Source organism: Mus musculus, chromosome 3, assembly GCF_000001635.26.
Source record: "Mus musculus strain C57BL/6J chromosome 3, GRCm38.p6 C57BL/6J".
NCBI classification, from domain to species: domain Eukaryota; kingdom Metazoa; phylum Chordata; class Mammalia; order Rodentia; family Muridae; genus Mus; species Mus musculus.
In genome coordinates this window covers 64,114,212-64,132,619 of record NC_000069.6, presented here as the reverse complement: position 1 = coordinate 64,132,619, position 18,408 = coordinate 64,114,212, and the positions used below count along the sequence as shown (strand labels likewise).

At 38.1% G+C, this 18,408-nt stretch overlaps 2 protein-coding genes across 9 annotated transcripts in view; one reads left to right on the top strand and one right to left on the bottom strand.

The window, feature by feature from the left end:
* Vmn2r2 (vomeronasal 2, receptor 2) overlaps nucleotides 1–16,890 on the top strand; it is a 55,188-nt gene extending 38,298 nt beyond the window's left edge. For 2 of the 5 annotated variants that reach the window (XM_030252330.1, XM_006500810.3), the window contains exons 4-6: nucleotides 5,910–6,140; nucleotides 13,741–13,864; nucleotides 15,206–16,890. In XM_030252330.1, coding sequence (XP_030108190.1) covers nucleotides 5,910–6,140; nucleotides 13,741–13,864; nucleotides 15,206–16,188 — 1,338 coding nt within the window. In that variant the 3' untranslated portion in view covers nucleotides 16,189–16,890. The remainder of the gene's footprint in view (nucleotides 1–5,909; nucleotides 6,141–13,740; nucleotides 13,865–15,205) is intronic. The other 3 variants (XM_017319413.1, XM_017319412.2, NM_001104592.1) reach the window with 2 other exon arrangements.
* Nucleotides 1–18,408, bottom strand: part of Vmn2r1 (vomeronasal 2, receptor 1) — a 142,676-nt gene that overhangs the window by 88,228 nt on the left and 36,040 nt on the right. The gene's annotated exons all lie outside the window — the stretch shown is intronic.

Genomic DNA, 18,408 nt, shown 5'->3' with positions numbered 1-18,408 from the left:
TTTCAATTTAGGTTTCTCTAATTTTTTATTATGATTAAGTTATACGTATACATTATTTGGTGATGATGTGTCTCTTTCTAGATGTATTTTATTTTATACATATAAATGTTTTGTCTACAAGTATTTATTTGGGCCACATGCATGCCTGACGCCAATGGAGATTAGAATAGGGCATTAAATCAGCTTCCATATCAGACCTTCATATCAAGTCTTGTTATCTACAAAATCAACAAGTGCTATAAATATCTGAGCAATTTCTCCAGCCTTAATTGTGACCTTTTTAAATATTCCATATCAGGGGTCAAATGATATAATTACCTTTCATTATTACTGTTAAGTTTTATCACCATTTTTCTCATCAGAAAGTACTATATTTCCCTACAGAACTAATAATTACCTTGTAGTCACTCATGCCTCTATTCACTCTCTGCCACCACTCATGTGACTCATGACTTCTTCCTAGCTGAGACATTATTGCCACAGATTCAAAGCTAACTTCAGCTACATTGTGAGTTCCAGACCCAGCCCCCCAGATATATAGGATAAAGCCTTCTCTAAAAACTCAAAACAAAATGTAAACAGCAATTATCCTTCTAGTCAGTATTGTGCAGCTGTAAAACTATCTTGCTTTTATTATTCTTTGCCCCTCCAATTTTAGCAACCATTGAAAATTAATCTCATGCTAAATAACATGATAACTTTGCTGCTTGAAAAAATAATTCTTTTGCCATTTTCTCATTCTATTCACATGTTATCTGGACTCCTACTTTTCCTCTACCAATTCTGGATATCAAGATAGAATCCAGGAGTTTTTTTTTTTTCTTCTATGGGTGCTAATCCATAATTAATTTATTTTGTTTTCAAAAGCTCCCAGAGGGTTATGAGCCACTTTGAGTAGGCACTAGTTCCTTTTACTGTCCTTCACTCTTATTTCTAAGGACTATTTTTGAAATCTCTGAACATTACAGCTTCATTCTATACTCTCTCTTGTCCAGATTTAAAGTCAGCTATTAATGTAAAACATGCAGGTTCTAGTAACTAGCATAGAACTTAGAAATCATGCAAGGTCTGAATGCTAAGGATGCTGATTAGAGTTTTATTAGCAACTTTATCCAACCTATAATCACCTGGAAAGAGGAAATCTCAACTGAAGTATTTCCTAGATCAGATTGCCTTATGTTTGCAAGAGCTTGTCTCTATTCATGATTGATGTGAGAAGGCTCAGTCCCCTTTGTGTAACACCTTCTCTAGGCAGATGTGACAGGAATTTTTAAAGAAATATAACTTATTATACATGCCAAAGATTAAGCCAATAAGCAGAATTCCTCTGTGGTTATGCCTGTACATTCTAAACCTGATTTCCATCAACAATGGACAGTGACCTGGAACTGTAAACCAAATAACTCTTTCTTCTCCCAAGTCGGTATTTGTCACAGAAACAGAACAGAACTAGAAAAGATATGTTCACTGGTACTAAGAAAGTTCTAATACATATACAATGATAAGTTAAATACTTATATTTTAGATGTCAAAAATATCATTTTGCTAGAAGTCCTTTGGATGTTTCTGCCATGATAAAGAACACTCTTGAATACTGAACAATGGTGCTATAACTTATTGGAATACTAAAATGCTAAACTTAAATTTGCTCAAAGAAGCAATCATTGCAGATGGAAAGGCTTTAAAGATGGGGTAGGCACTACATAGTATCAAGATGAAATCCAGTCATTGTCCACACCAAGAGTTGTTCTTCTTCATAAAGCACCTTATGTCAACAAGTTTAAAAAAATTAACTCCTTACATTGAAGAATAACATATAAACAGATAAGCCTGGTAAGTGTATCAGTGTAAAGCATTTTTTTAAAACAGAAACCAAAATAAATACACAGTCTTTATTTGTGTTTCAAGCTTATTGTACCTATAGACAAGGCTAGAAAAGCTTTGAAATTCTGTTATTTACTTGAACATTTCTAAATTACACTGCCTTTTGTCTTCTTATATTACTTCTCTTATTCTTTCACCTCCTCTTCCTCCTGAGAAAGATTTACACTATGTACCTTTCATCAGTCTGTGGAATTAGGGTCATGCCCAGTACCCACCTGACATTTCTAAATTCTTGAGAAAGACATGGTGTTAGAGAAATGTGTCCTATCATCTACAAGTTTCAAGCAAGTGAAACTTTAGGAAAGCTGATCTAGGGAAGGGTCAGATTGTGAAAATTTTGACCATTTATTTGCTTGACTATTGATAAGTAGTAGATATAACATTTCATGGACTTAGCATAACAGTTAAGTTTTCACTATTTTTTGACATATATTCATTATAATAGAGATGAATAGACAGGAAAAGAGTCAGAAGAAAAGCAAGAGGCCAGGTGACACAGGAATAAATGGTGACTAAAACACTGTCTTAATATATTCACTTAGTAAATCTTTCACATACATAGCCTTAATTCCTATGACACATATTAGGAAGAATAATTATCTTCTCTTTATGTACCAGGCAAATAATGCTTGCTAAATGTGAGCCTTCCTTGTGGTCAAAATATTTAACAAACCCAAAAGACTTCAGATCGTCAGACTCAATCATGTAGGCTCTTTCTATAAGATTCTACAGTCTTGCTGGTCTGTGGAGTGATTGTAACCACACTAGGTCCTTTGGTTGAGAAATCCAAGTGCAGCATGTAGTGCAGATGAAGATCAAGGATGTGCCCTGTGTAATAGATTTCTTTTATGCTAAAGAACGCATCCTTTTACCTACATAAAGTTAATTAAGTAAGGAGTGAGTTAGACAAAAGTTGTTTTCTCATTGAGAAGAACAGATCCTTCTCAGTGTCTCTGACAATGCCTCAATGTCCCAAGATTTAACATCAATCTCATGAACTATTGTACCACTGGCCATGGCCATTTCTGCATGGTGGAAGCTTAGAATGCAGAGGCATACTCTCAAGGAAATCCCCTGCTAATGCTTAAAGTCAAGCTAAAGTGGATTTCTCTAAATGTGGTGGTTTGTATTTGGTTGGTACATGGAGTGGCACTATTAGGAGGTGTGGCCTTATTAGAGTACATGTGGCATCATTGGAGAAATTGTCTTTATGTAGGGGTGGGCTTTGAGACCCACCTTCTACTCAAGTGGAAGAAAATCTGTTCCTGGCTTCCCTTGAATGAAGATGTAGAACTCTCAGCTCCTGTAGCACTATGCCTGCATGGACACTGCCATGCTTCCTGCCTTGATGTTAATGGACTGAACCTCAAAACCTGTAAACAGCCCCAACTAAATGTTGTTCTTTATAAGACTGCTTGGTAATGGTGTCTCTTCACAGTAGTAAAATCCTACTAAGATACTAAGAAATGAAGAATTTCCAGTTTCCTAAGTCAGTCAGCCATTACCTCCTCTAAGCCCTTTTTCAACACTCTTTCTACAATAGCGACTATGATGTGACAAAACCTTTCCTGTGGAGATGCAACACACATAGCTACTTCACCCCAGATAGGGAACCCTATACACACCACAGACACCAACTCAGTGAACCAATAATTTTATTCGAGTATAAAGGAATATGGGTGAGGGGTTAGTTACAGGAGCAAAAATGACACTAAGATGCAATACCAAAGCCCATTTCAATTGGGTGACAGCTCACAAAAACTAGGAACTTGGAGAACAGCCTTTTGACAGCTCTAAGGAGAATCCTTCCTAAGTTGGTGTAAATAATTTCCAGGCAGCTCAACTGATTTCTGTTTCCCCCCAGCAGACAGACTGGTCTCAAGAGTCGTCTTTGCACCTTGTCTTGTCTGATGCTTCTTTGCACTTTACTTTAAACACAGTCTGAGGACTCTCAACTTTCCTTGCTTACACTGCCAGGATGCTATCTAGTGAATCTGCTCAGTTTCATGGACTTCCTAAAGCTATTTGAGATATTATGCTTACTACTTAAAGAGTTTCCCTTAAGGGGTCTGCAAACATATAGAAGAAACAACAATATGAACTAACCAGTAGCCCCAGAGCTTGTGTCACTAGCTGCATATGTAGCAGAAGATGGCCTACTTGGCCATCATTGGGAGCAGAGGCCCTTGGTCTTGCCAAAATTATATGCCCTGGGACAGGGGAATGCCAGGATCAGGAAGCAGGAGTGCGTGAGTTGGGGAGCAGAGCAGTGGGAGGATATACGGGACTTTCGGGATAGCATTTGAAATGTAAATGAAGAAAATATCTAATAGATGATAGATAGATAGATAGATAGATAGATAGATAGATAGATAGATAGATAGATAAGTAAATAAATAGAATTTCCCTGAAACTACAAACTGTTTGAATATGGGAGGAAACTGTTACACAAGATAAACTTGTTAAATTTAACTTTTAGCATCTGATTGCCCAGTCTCTCTACTAGACTGAGGACTTCAAAGAAGGAAATAGTTGAAGACATTTGTATCTTTACACAGGAAAAGTGGGTAAGGGAAAAGAAAATATTATAAACATTACCTGTCTCTTGATAAGGAGCTAAGCTTCAGTATAAACTTATACTATGCTAAAAAAAATACAATTTGTATATATGTCAAAGGTAAATTAATGTCCCAAATTTCCTGGATATTTTGTGTTAGAAACTTTTAAGCTTTAGCATTTTTTTTGACAAATTTATCAATTTCTTTCTATACCTGAGATTCTCCCTTCCATCTCTTGTATTCTTTTGGCAATTCTCATGTCTACTTCCTGTTGTCATTCCTAAATTTTCCATCTCCAGGATTATCTCAGATTATGTTTTCTTAATTGCTTCTGTTTCCATTTTCAGGTCTTGAACAGTTTTATTTATTTCTTTTCCTTGTTTTGATTGTAGTCTCTGTATTCTTTTATTTTTAAAGAAGGAGGCCCCAAGAAGTCCATGGAGTTGACTTTAGATTCCTAGCAGTAGGCAATATGGAACCTGAAGTGGCTACCTCCTGTAGCCAAGCAGGACTAATAGTACAGGGATAAGAACAACAACCTACCCACAAAACTTGTCACCTAAAATGTGTCCTGCCTACAAGAAGTGCAGGAAAAAGATGGAGTAGAGACTGAGGGAATGATCAACCAATGACTGGCTAAAATTGAAAGCCATTCCATGGGCAAGAACCAATACCTGACATTATTAATACTCTGTTACTGTTTCAAACAGGATCCTACTATAACTTTCCTCTGAAAGACTCTACTGAGCAACTAATAGAAACAGACCCAGAGACCCACAGCCAAACAAAAGATGGAGTTCAGGGATCTTGTGGAAAATTTGGGAGATGAATTGAGGGACCAAAAAGCGATAGAAGCACTATAGGAAGTCCATGAGTCAACTAACCTAGAACCTTGTGAGCTCCCAGGAACTTAAGCACCAACCAAAGAGCAAGCATGGGCTAGATCTATGCCCTCCCATCACCTGCACATATGTATCAGATGTACAGCTTAGTCTTCATGCTGGTACCTCAACAACTGGAATCGATGCTGTTCCTGAATCTGTTGCCTGCCTGTGGACCCCATTCCCTTAACTGGGCTTTCTTGTTTGGCCTCAGTGAGAGAGGTTGCACAGTAAATTGATGTGCCAGGGTGGCATAAGGGGGTTGGGGACTCACCGTTCTCAGAGGAGAAGGGGAGGGTGAGTGGGGGAGGAGCTGTGTTAAGGGGGAACTGAAAGTAAACAAGGACTGATATTGGGGTGTAAATAAAAACATAAATATATAAGGAGGAAAAGGTAAATTGAAATTGTCCATTGCCCAAAGTTAAGGAAAATAGGTAAACTTAGATTATACAAATTATTTAACTCAGCATGCCTATAATACTATTCACTGCATTGTCATAATTTAATATGTTGTCATGATATTAAAATAATCACGATACTATTAATGAGATCGTTTCTTTTACTTTTTCTCCCTCTTCATTATTAGCTAATGACTTACTTTAAGAAGTTGAAAATTATTACACATGATGGAGCAGAAATAGAACTTGATTTGAATGGAGATGTAGGCAAGGGATATTATGATATCCTCAATTGGCACATGGGTAATACTGGAGAAATCACCTTTGTCAAGGTTGGAGAATACAAATACACATCCACAAAATCTGAACTTGTTCTTCCAAAGAACTCATCATTGTTTTGGAACACTGAATCTTCAATGGTTAGTTGTTCTGACATATATTGTTTATTATAGAGAGAAAACTCTATTATTTCAACCACTAAATAAATGCAAAACACCTAACATTTTTGCCATATTCCAAATGAATTTCCTTAGTGTAGCATATGTTTTTTCATGTTGTTCTTTGTTCTAGTTAGAATTTAAAGAATCCATGTATACTAAAATATATGAAAATGTTAATATACTTTAGTAGTGTATTGATATTTTGAGAATGTTTCTGTGGAAATTAGAAATCTTTTTTTTCTTCTGTATTAAAATTGGGGTTATATATTTTTCATGATTTTTACTTTTTAGTATTTTAATATATATTTACTTAACCTATTGGGTTTTTTATGATTTATGTTAAAATACAACTGCAGTTTCCCCTCCATCCTATCCCCATACCCCACCTGTTTCTCTTCCTTTATTTTTATTCAGAAAAGGGCAGGCCTCCCATGGATAGCAACTAAACATAGCACATCAAGTTTCAGTACAAGTAGACACATCCCCCTTGTTTTAAGGCTGGACAAGGCAACCCAGTATGAATAAAAGCATCCCAAAAGGCAATAAAAGTGTCAGAGATAGCCCCTGCATCCACTTTTAAGAGTCCCACAAGAAGACCAAGCTACACAACTGTTACAAATATGCAGAGAGCCTATGTCAGTCCCAGGTGAACTCACTGGTTGTCAGTTTAGTCTGAGATTCCAAGAGCCCAGGTTAGTTAATTCTGTAGATTTTCTTGTGTTGACCTCACCCACTCTGGTTCCTACAATTCCTCCTCTCCCCTTCTTTAGAAGGACTCTCTGAGCTCCTTCTAATATTTGGGTGTGGGTATCTGCATCTGTTTCCATCACTTCCTGGATGAAGTCTCTCTAATGACAATTGGGCTAGCTACCAATCTGAGTATAGCAGAATACCCTTAGGCATCATTTTATTGACTTTTTTTTTTTTTTTTTTTTTTTTTTTTTTTTTTTTTTTTTTGCCAGTCTTTATCAAGTGCGAGCTTCCTCTTGTAGCACTGGTCTGAGGTTGGACCAGTCATTGGTTAGCCACTCCCATAATTTCTGTGAAACTTTTAACCCAGCACATTTTGTAGGTCAAAGATTATGTGGCTAGTTTGGTATCTAATTGCCTCCAATTGCCTGGTTAAAGGAAATAGCCATTTAAGGCTTCACATCCTCCATTGCTAGTAGCCTTAGCTAGAGTCATTCTCTTAGATTCCTGGGAGTTTCCGTTATACTGGGTTACTAGTTTGTGCCCTAGATGGCCTCTAATTCCAGTTAGCTGTCTCAGCATTCTCTCTCTCCATCCTCCTTCATCTAATCCCTCCTGTTCCCACCACCACCCTCCACCCACAATATCTATTCTATTTCTCCTTCCCAGATATATCCATGCATCCCACCTTGTGCTTTCCTTGTTACTTAGCCTCTCTAGGTCTGTGGATAGTAGTAGGGTTATCATTTACTTTGAATATAATGTCCACTCATACGTGAATATATACAACATTTGACTTCTGGGTCAGAGTTACTATACTCAGGATAATTTTTTTCTAGTTCCATCTATTTATCTGAAAATTTCATGATGTTGTTGTTTTTAACAGTTGAGTAATACTCATATTATGTAAATGTGCCACATTTTCTTTATCCATTCTTTAGTAGAGGGACATGTAGGCTCTTCCCAGTTCCATACTACTATGAATATGCTATGAACATAATTGAGCAAGTGTCCTTGTGGTATAGTGGAGTGTCCTTTGGGTATATGGCCAGGAATGGTACAGCTGGATCATCAGGTAGGTTGCTTTCTAACTTTCTGGGAAACTGACATATTAATTTCCAAAGTGGGTGTACAAATATTCACTCCCACCAGCATGAGCTGTCACTTATGGTTTTGACCTTATCCATTGTGAAAGTGAAGATAGAATCTCAAAGTCATTTCGATTTGCAGTTCACTGATGGCTAAAGATGTTTAACATTTAAGTGTTTATTGCCATTTGAGATTCCTCTGTTGAGAATTCTCTGTTGAAAACTGTACCCCAGTTTTAATTGGATTATTTGGTCTCTTAATGTCTAGATCCTTGAGCTCTTTATATAATTAAAAATTAGTCCTTTTCAGATGTGAGATTGGTGAAGATCTTTTGCCATTCTGTAGGTTGCTGTGTGTTGTCTGAATGGCAGTGTCCATTGCCTTCCAGGAGGTTTTCAGTTTTGTGAGCTCCCATTTATTCATTGTCATTCTTTGTGTCTGCACTATCGGTGTTCTATTCAGAAGTTGTCTCTTGTGCCAATGCATTCAAGACTATGCCCCACATTCACTTCTACAAGATTCAGTGAATCTAAATCTGTGTTGAAGGTTTTAATATACTCGTATTTGAGTTTTGTACATGATGATAAATATGGATCTCTTTGCATTCTTCTAAATGCCTACATACAAGTAGAAAAGTCTTTCTGAGTCTATAGTATCAGGGTGACTATGGCCTCATAAAATTAATTTGGAAATGTTCCTTCGGTTTCTATTTTGTAGAATAATTTGAGAAATATTGATTAGCTCTTCTTTGAAAGACTGGTAGAATTCTATGCTAAAATTTTCTTGCCCTTGGTTTTGTTTGTTTGTTTGTTTGTTTTAAAGACATAATTATTGTGACTATTTCTACAGGAATTATGGGTCTATTTAAATTGTTTATCTGATCTTGATTTAACTTTGGTAACTGGTATCTATCAAGAAATGTATCCATTTCTTTTAGATTTTCCAATTTTGTGGAGTACATGTTTTTGAAGTATGACCTAATGATCCTTTGAATTTCCTTGGTGTCTTTTGTTATGTCTCCCTTTTCATTTTTTTTGTTTGTTTGTTTTTTATTGGATATTTTCTTTATTTACATTTTAAATGTTATTCAGTTTCCTGGTTCCCCACCCTCCAGGAAACCCCCTACCCCATTCTTCCTCCCCATGGTTCTATGAGGGTGTTCCAACACCCACCAGTCCCACCTCTCCACCCTTGATTCCCTGGCACTGGGGCATCTATAGAGCCTTCATGCGACCAAGGACCTCTCCCCCCATTGATGCCTGACAAGGCCATCCTCTGCTATATATGCAGCTGGAGCCATATGTACTCCTTGGTTGATGGCTTAGACCCTGGGAGTTCTTGGGGGGGGGTCTCATTGGGGGGGTGGGTCTCATTGGTTGATATTGTTGTTCTTCCTATGGGGTTGCAAACCCCTTCAACTCCTTCAGACCTTTCTCTAACTCCTCTGTTAGGGATCCTGTGCTCAGTCCAATGGTTAGCTGCCAGCATCCACCTCTATATTTGTAAGGCTCTGGCAGGGTCTTTCAGGAGACAGCTATATCAGACTCCTGTCAGCATGCATTTCTTGGCATCCACAATACTGTCGGGGTTTGGTAACTGTATGTAGGATGAATGCCCAGGTGGGACAGTCTCTGGAAGGTCTTTCCCTCAATTTCTGCTCAATCCATTTTCATTTCTAATTTTGTTAATTTAGATATTTTTCTCTGCCTTTTAGTTAGTTTAGAAATAGGTTTGTCTCTTTTGTTGATTTTCCCAAAGAAGTAACTCTTTGTCTTATTGATTCTTTGTATTGTTCTTCTTGTTTCCTTTTTATTGATTACAGCCCTCAGTTTGAATATTTCCTGCCATCTACTCCTCTTGGGTGTGTTTGCTTCTTTTTGTTCTAGAGTTTTCAAGTATGCTGTTAAGTTACCAATATGAGATCTTTCTAATTTCTTTATGAAGACACTTAATGTTATGAACTTTCCTCTTTCCATTGCTTGCACAGTGTCCCATAAGTATGGGTATGTAAAGCATATATTTTCTTTTTTCCTTTTACTGGATATTTTCTTTATTTATATTTCAAATGTTATCCACTTTGCAGGTCTCCCCTCCAGAAACCTCCCTCTTCCATCCCCACTGCCTCTATAACAATGCTCCCCCAGCCATCCACCCACTCCTGTCTTCCAGCCCTGGTGTTCCTGTACACTGGGGCATTGAACCCCCTCAGACACAAGGTCCACTCCTCCCATTGATATCCAACAAGGCCAACCGCTGCCACATATGTGGCCAGAGCCATGGGTCCCTCCATATATACTATTTGGTTGGTGGTCCTGTCCCTGGGAGCTCCAGGGATCTGACCACTTGACACTGTTGCAGTCCTGTTACATACACTCCAATAGTGACTCACATTACAGGTTTGGAAACCTTGAAGCAGTCCTGAGGCAGAGTTTCCAGGAAACAGCCTTCTGGAACCTTGGCATTCCCATAGCTAGAATGCACCAGATTTGTCCCTGCAATATTGTGGAGGGTCTTACATGCTTTCTTACAGTATTTTACTGGATAAGAGTTAGAAATCTCAGGGCAAGGTTAGTAAAGTATACTTAGAATCTTCATTACAGCCAGGTATAGCAGACTACATTGCATATTAGAAGCAAGGTGGTGAATTCTTCTGACAAATGGAGATTCCCTACAGATACTTAAAAGAACAGCCAAGTTACACTCATATGCAAGAATTTATCAAGGCCTAGGAAATAGAGGGTTGTGGTATTGCATTATTCATTCTAGAGCAGAACCCCCTGGTGCTAGCTTTCAAAAAGCTCAAAGGAGTAGCACAAATTGTTACTAGGGTGTGAAATTCTTACCTGTCATTAGCAGACTCTAGGGAGGGCTGTTTTATCTTTACTGTAAACATTACCTGGCTCCTGTAAGTCCTTTGAAGTCATTCTTCTGTTTTGTGTCAGATACTTCTATGTACTTCGCCTACTGTGACATCCTACCCCTTTGTTTTCTGTATTATATACGACTGGTGTTCCCTTTGTGACAATACATTCAGATTCAGGGCTCTCTCCTATCTGCATCTGTCTGTCAATTCTCACTGACTCCATGTCCACCTGCCGGAACCCCTGATTCCCACGGATTAAGCGGGGCAGATTGAGCCTGGTCCGTGGCACAATCCCATGAGACTGCAAATACCCTCATCTCCTTCAGTCCCTTCCCCAACTCCTCCACTGCAGACCACTGGGCTGAGTCCAATGGTTGGTTGCCAGCACCCACCTCTGTATTTGTCAGACACTTGCAGAGACTTTCAGGAGACAGCCATATCAGGCTCCAGTCAGCAAGCACTTCCAGGCAAAATCAATAGTGTATGGTTTTGGCAACTGTATATGTGATAGAGCCCCATGTAGGGCAGTCTCTGGATAGCCTTTCCTTCAGTTTCTGTTCCACACTTTTTCCCCACCTTTCCTCTTGTAAGTATTTTGTTCCCCCTTCTAAAAATCACTGAAGCATCCACACTTTGGTCTTCCTTCTTCTTGAGCTTCATATGGTCTGTGAATTATATCTTGAGTATTCAGAACTTTTGGGGTGATATTCACTTATCAGTGAGTGTATACGGTATGTGATCTTTTGAGACTGGATTACATCACTCAGGATGATATTTTTAAGTTTCACTCATTTACCTGTGAAATTCATGAAGTCATTGTTTTTAATAGCTAAGAAGTATTCCATTGTGTAAATGTACCACATTTTCTGTATTGATTCCTCTATTGAGGGACATCTGGGTTGTTTCCAGCTTCCGGCTATTATAAATATGGCTGCTATAAACATAGTGGAGCATGTGTCCTTATTACATGTTGGAGCATCTTCTGGGTATACCTCTCAGGAGAGGTATTGCTGGATCTTCTGGTAGAACTATGTCCAGTTTTCTGAGGAACTGCCAGACTGATTTCCAGAGTGATTGTACCAGATTGCAATCCCATCAACAATGGAGGAATGTTCCCCTTTCTCCACAACCTCTCCAGCATCTGCTGTCACCTGAGTTTTTTATCTTAGCAATTCTAACTGGTATGAGGTGGAATCTCAGGGTTGTTTTGATGTGCATTTCCCTGATGACTAAGGATGTTGAACATTTCTTTAGGTGCTTCTCAGTCATTCTGTATTCCTCAGTTGAGAATTCTTTGTTTAATTCTGTACTCCATTTTTAATAGAGTTATTTGGTTCTTTACAATCTAACTTCTTGAGTTCTTTGTATAAGCCCTTTATCAGATGTAGGATTGGTAAAGATCTTTTCCTAATCCGTTGGTTGCCATTTTGTCCTATTGACAGTGTCCTTCGTCTTACAGAAGCTTTGCCATTTTATGAGGTCCCATTTGTCAATTCTTATCTTAGAGCATAAACTATTGGTGTTCTCTTCAGGAAATTTTCCCCTGTGCCCATGTGTTTGAGGTTTTTCCCCATTTTCTCTTCAATTAAATTCAGTGTATCTGGTTTTATGTGGAGGTCTTTAATCCACTTGAACTTGAGCTTTGTACAGGGAAACAAGAATGGGTCAATTTACATTCTTCTACATGTTGACAACCAGTTGAACCAGCACCATTTCTTGAAAATGCTGTCTTTTTTTTTCCACTTGATGGTTTTAGCTCCTTTGTCAAATATCAAGTGACCATTGGTGTGTTGGTTCATTTCTGGGTCTTCAATTCTAATCCATTGATCTACCTGCCTGGCACTGTACCAATACCATGTAATTTTTGTCACTATTTCTCTGTAGTATAGCAATAGTGATATTTTGCTACCCTGGGATTATTTTTATTCCAAATTAATTTGAAAATTGCTCTTTCTAACACTATGAAGAATTGAGTTGGAATTTCGATGAGGATTGAGTTTTATCTGTAGATTGCTTTCAGCAATATGACCATGGATTATAGAAAATCTTTATTTTATTTATTTCTACTTTTATACAGTGATAATTCAGTAAAGGGCTATTCATTTTCCATGCATTTTTCGACTTTTAATTATTTCTAGTTCTGTTGAAATCCAGCTTTAACTTATTGTGGTCGGATAAGATACATAGGGTTATTTTTTTCTACCTTTTCAGCCTTGCTTTGCGACCAAGTGTGGGATAACTTTTGGAAAATCTTCCATGATGTTCTGAGACAATATTTGTTTTGTGGAATATTCTGAAGATATCTATTAAGTTCATTTGAGTCATAATATCTGGTACTTTCATTATTTCTCTGTTTGGTTTTTGTCTGGATGACCTGTCCGTTGGTGAGAGTGAGATGTTGAAGCCTACCAATATTATTGTGTGGGGTTCAATGTATAATTTAAGCTTTAATAATGTTTCTTTTACAAATGTGTCTGCCGTTGCATTTGGAACATCTTCCTGGTAGATTTTTCCCATTGATGAATGCCTTCTCTACATTATCTTTTGATCTTCATAATTTACATGGAAAAGAGTATTCATTTTTCTTCCTTTCTACAAGCCGCTTATGATTATGATCGATGTCTAACTGTCATAAAAATAATTTTGAATGCCTTTGCTGAAAATAGATATTTTGCAGGAGCTTAAGACAATTACTAGGGTCACAGGTCTCTTCAAATTATGAGGAGACAAAGCAAACTGATCCATCCACAGAATCTAAGGTGAATTGGTTTGGTCTTGATCACCAAGATGGCAAAGAAATGCCATTAGAGTTTGTTCAGCAATTCCAGAGTCAATCACAAGGTTGTTCTTTAGCAAAATTTCATAATAAGCTCCTCATATTGCCACACTTTATCAGCTATCTTTGCTCAGTATTTATACAGTCTTTATCTTTGCTAGCTTCCAGAGTCAGTCTGCACAAAACTGTGTGCTCCAGGGACCCGAAGGGGGATTCGACAGGGACAACCTGTATGCTGCTTTAATTGTATCCCATGTGCTGATGGATATGTGTCAGAGAAATCAGGTAATGATAGGGACTTTTGCATTGGTAGTAATATGGCTAAATTAACCAAAAGATGTCTGAGAGTTTCTTATAAGTCTTTATAAAAACATATAAGCAGCCCTTGACAAGTGTCAAGAAACCAATACAATTTATCACTATGATATTTGACCGAAGGAAAATAATAGTTTTCACTTTCAATATAAGACAAGATCTACCACAATAAAGTTTATAAACAACAAACAATATAAATAAAATGTGAAATATAAATAAATTCATAAAATCTTCAAATTATTTGCTTTTGGTTCATATTCAGCACTTATTGTAGTTGGAAAAAAGTCACCCATTTGTCTAAAAGCTCTAAGCACTGAAAGTACGTGCTTTGCAGAGTTGCTGCAGAATGAAATGCTATGACAGCCTGCTCTGAAGGTGAGGTAGGCAGGCTTGGTTTTGTGTACAGCTTCGGACCATGTTTATTTATATTTCCATTTGATTTTTGGTTGAAGAACCAAAGATTAGCTTTTCATTTGACAGATGGTTTCCAGAGTAATTGTGTAAAATATAAGAAAATGGTCTGGGATGGAAAACAATCACAGTGTAAACTACACAACTCCCTGGCACCAGCTCCCCAAGACTCCACACAGAATTGTACTCAGAGATGTCAAGACCAGGAGTCAGAGTGATTGAAAGCAAATACCACTCTTTACCTGAATTTAAATTAACAATGAATGGACCCATTCCATCATCTACCATAACCTCACCTCAACTAGCTTTTCCTTGTTCACCAATGATTCTTCTTAGAGCCTACCATGAGAATTAGCCTTCTTAGCCTAGGGACCATGATTATAGTTTTGTTTTCCCTCATTGGAATGAGCATGTAGAGTTGGGGACATTAGAATGGGCATATACATGATTCTCCTCCATGAGGGGCTATTGGATGAGAGAATGAAAACACAAGGGTTTTGACCAGCTGTGTCCCAGTCATTTTGATTGTTTCATATCAGAAGCTATAATTTTCTCATTCTTGGGTTGTGCTGGACTTAATAAAGAAACATACCTCTTTGTTCAATAGAGAGATAAGGAGAAAAATACAGCTGATCACTGGAAAATAACAATTCAAGAAAGGCTCGAATTGAAAAGAAATGTTCAAATTCTGAACTTGAATACAGCCCTCGATCTATTACTGCACCTATAGACACCAAGAATATTTCCCACTATTAAATATAAGACATTATATCTATTTTATAACAGATTTCCAGTGAACATTGTCCAGGTCTTTAACTTTCCTAGACTGTTCACAGTTAAAAGTGACAACTGGGTTCCATTGAAGTCAATTCTCTCTCTTTATTTTTTTTTTGTCAATAGGACAAAGAGAATGTGATCCATGCGGTGAAGATGACTGGTCCAATGCAGAGAAGAGCAAGTGTGTGCCAAAGCTTGTGGAATTCCTTGCTTATGGAGAGGCACTGGGGTTCACTCTTGTCATCTTGTCCATCTTTGGGGCACTTGTGGTCTTGGCAGTAACTGTTGTGTATGTAATCCACAGACACACTCCATTGGTGAAAGCCAATGACCGGGAGCTGAGCTTCCTCATTCAGATGTCACTGGTCATCACTGTGCTGTCTTCCTTGCTGTTCATAGGCAAGCCATGCAACTGGTCCTGCATGGCCCGCCAGATCACTCTGGCACTCGGCTTTTGCCTTTGTCTGTCTTCCATTCTTGGAAAGACTATTTCACTCTTTTTTGCCTATAGGATTTCTGTATCTAAAACCCGTCTTATATCCATGCACCCCATTTTTCGAAAACTAATTGTACTGGTCTGCGTTGTAGGAGAGATTGGTGTATGTGCAGCATACTTGGTGTTGGAGCCTCCAAGAATGTTCAAGAACATTGAAATTCAAAATGTAAAGATCATCTTTGAATGCAATGAAGGTTCTGTAGAGTTTCTGTGCTCCATATTTGGGTTTGATGTTCTCCTGGCTCTGCTGTGTTTTCTTACAACTTTTGTGGCTCGCCAGCTGCCAGATAACTATTATGAAGGGAAATGTATCACTTTTGGAATGCTGGTCTTTTTCATTGTCTGGATCTCTTTTGTCCCTGCTTACTTGAGCACCAAAGGCAAATTCAAAGTGGCTGTGGAAATATTTGCCATTTTGGCATCTAGCTATGGCTTGTTAGGCTGTCTATTTCTTCCCAAGTGCTTCATTATCTTGCTGAGGCCAAAGAGGAACACTGATGAAACTGTTGGTGGAAGAGTCCCCACTGTTGACAGGAGCATCCAGCTGACCTCAGCTTCTGTGAGCAGTGAGCTTAACAGCACCACAGTGTCCACTGTTCTGGATGAGTAGAGCTGTGAGCTCCATGTGACATGCAGGGATGTCACCTATCATGACACCCTTGCTGAACCTTCATTTTTATGTTTCATCTGAAGCAGCTGCTGATGTTGTAGGTTAATATTAGTTGTGGCTGTGTTGGTGTAAGGTTAGCCTGGTGAATGATATCTTGTTCTGTAACAAGCCATTCAGCATAGATTAGAATGTCACTTATAATTTAACTTAGAAACCATATGATTGAGACTTTAGAGTAGAGGGTATAAATAAACATGATTCATCATAATGTTAATAAACGTGATTCATCATAATGTTTCAGTGTTCACCTATTTTCTGAGAGGTTGATCATTGTTCTTATGGTCTATAAACAAGCATTCCATAAGTCTATCAGTTTAATATCAGAGACTCCATACAATAATGCAGTAAAACTGTCTTGTCTGACATATGTTCTTCGTACTTCTGTTTTGAATAGCAATGGACTATTCAACAAAATGTCAATTATACTCCAACATGTAATGGAATTTTTTTCTTGTTCAGCTTTTTTAAAATATAATTTTATCTAAATTTTTAGCTACTCTTTGTTGATTAAGCTCATATGCATTGTTATAAAAGAGGTTTATTACAGCTAAAAATATCTTCTTGTAAGAATGATATCCTAATTTATAGTGTTATTTTATTCTTTACAATTAATGGTTTATTAAATATTAAATATGTCTTGAATCATTGTAAGATAATTTTCTTGTAAAAGAATCTCAGAATTTGGGGGTAAAATGTCTTGCTATGGGTGAGCACTTGAACATTGAATTGGGGAATATGTAAGTTTAATTTCAGCATGTTGCATCAAAATTATGGGGTTCTTGTCTGAGAAGTAATGAGAAGATTAATCATATGACAAAGTGCAAAGCATCTTTATTAGAGCTGACCAAATATATGCATGATAGAGTTTTTGCTTTATGTTTTCTTTTGTTTTGTGTTTGAGCTACTAAAACCCAGACAAGACTAATTTCATGTTAATTAATCTTCTGAGCTAATTCTTTGGTAGTTACTTCTTGCATGAAAATTCCCAATAGGAAACAAATATACTAAGAGAAGGAGTGATTCATCTCAGATGAACCTCCTTGAAACTACCCTAGTCTCATCTCTTCTCTGTTTCTCATTTCCTGGTGGCTCTCCAACATAAATGAAGACATCAGAATGCAGCTGACATAGCTGGACTGTAAACACCCTCCAAACTGCTTCCATGGTTTAGCAGTTAACTCCTTCAAACCCACAACCATCTAACACAACTCAGCTCCACTTCTGCAACTCCAGACTCTCCTAACATTTACTTATTTCCTAGTTTCTTCTCTGTTGCAGTTACAGAACAGTGACCAAAAACAACTTTGGGTGAACAGAGTAGTTTTGTTTTGTTTTTTTCCCATGGAACAACTCCCAGGTCACACTCCATCACAAAAGGAAATCAGGACAGGAACTCACAGCAGGAATCTAGAGTCAAGAAGTGATACAGAGGCCATGAAAAAAAAAAAAAAAACCCTGCTTACTGGCTTGCTTTCAAAAGCTTCCTCAGCTTGCTCTTATATACAACCTAAGACCACATGTCCAGGGTACTACCATCCACAGTAGGCTGGGCTCTCCCACATTAGTCAAGAAAATGCCCCACAGATATGCCCAATTTGATTGAAGCAATTCCTTTGTCGAAGTGCCCTCTGACAAGTGACTCAATTTTGTGTTCAATTGGTAAGAAGCTCAGGACTTGAAATCACAATAATCTGCAGTCTGGACAAATCTGCCCACTAAGAAATGCTATGTAAGTGCTGTCCTGTGGGGCTATGGGCTATACACAGACAGCTTGGTCTCCAGTAGAGCTGAGGTCTGAACCCTGGTAGAACCTGGTGGTGATAATTCACCTACATAGGACAGTAGGCGTTCCCTCATGTCTCCTGGACTCTTGGCTCCTGTCAAAGTTACCCCTACAGTCCCCACAAGAGAAGCATGTGGCTAACAGTCACATAGACTATGTCCCAAGCTTCTGACCTTCAGGCTTGACTCCTCCCAGTTACCTAGCAACAACAAGATAACAATCCCACCATAAGAGGAGCTGCTTGGCCCCCCTTCCTCACTCTCTAACCTCTCTCTCTCTCTCTCTCTCTCTCTCTCTCTCTCTCTCCTGCTCTCTCTCTCTCTCTAACCTCTTACTCTCTAACCTTTCCTCTTTCTCTCTCTCCCTTTCCTCCTCTT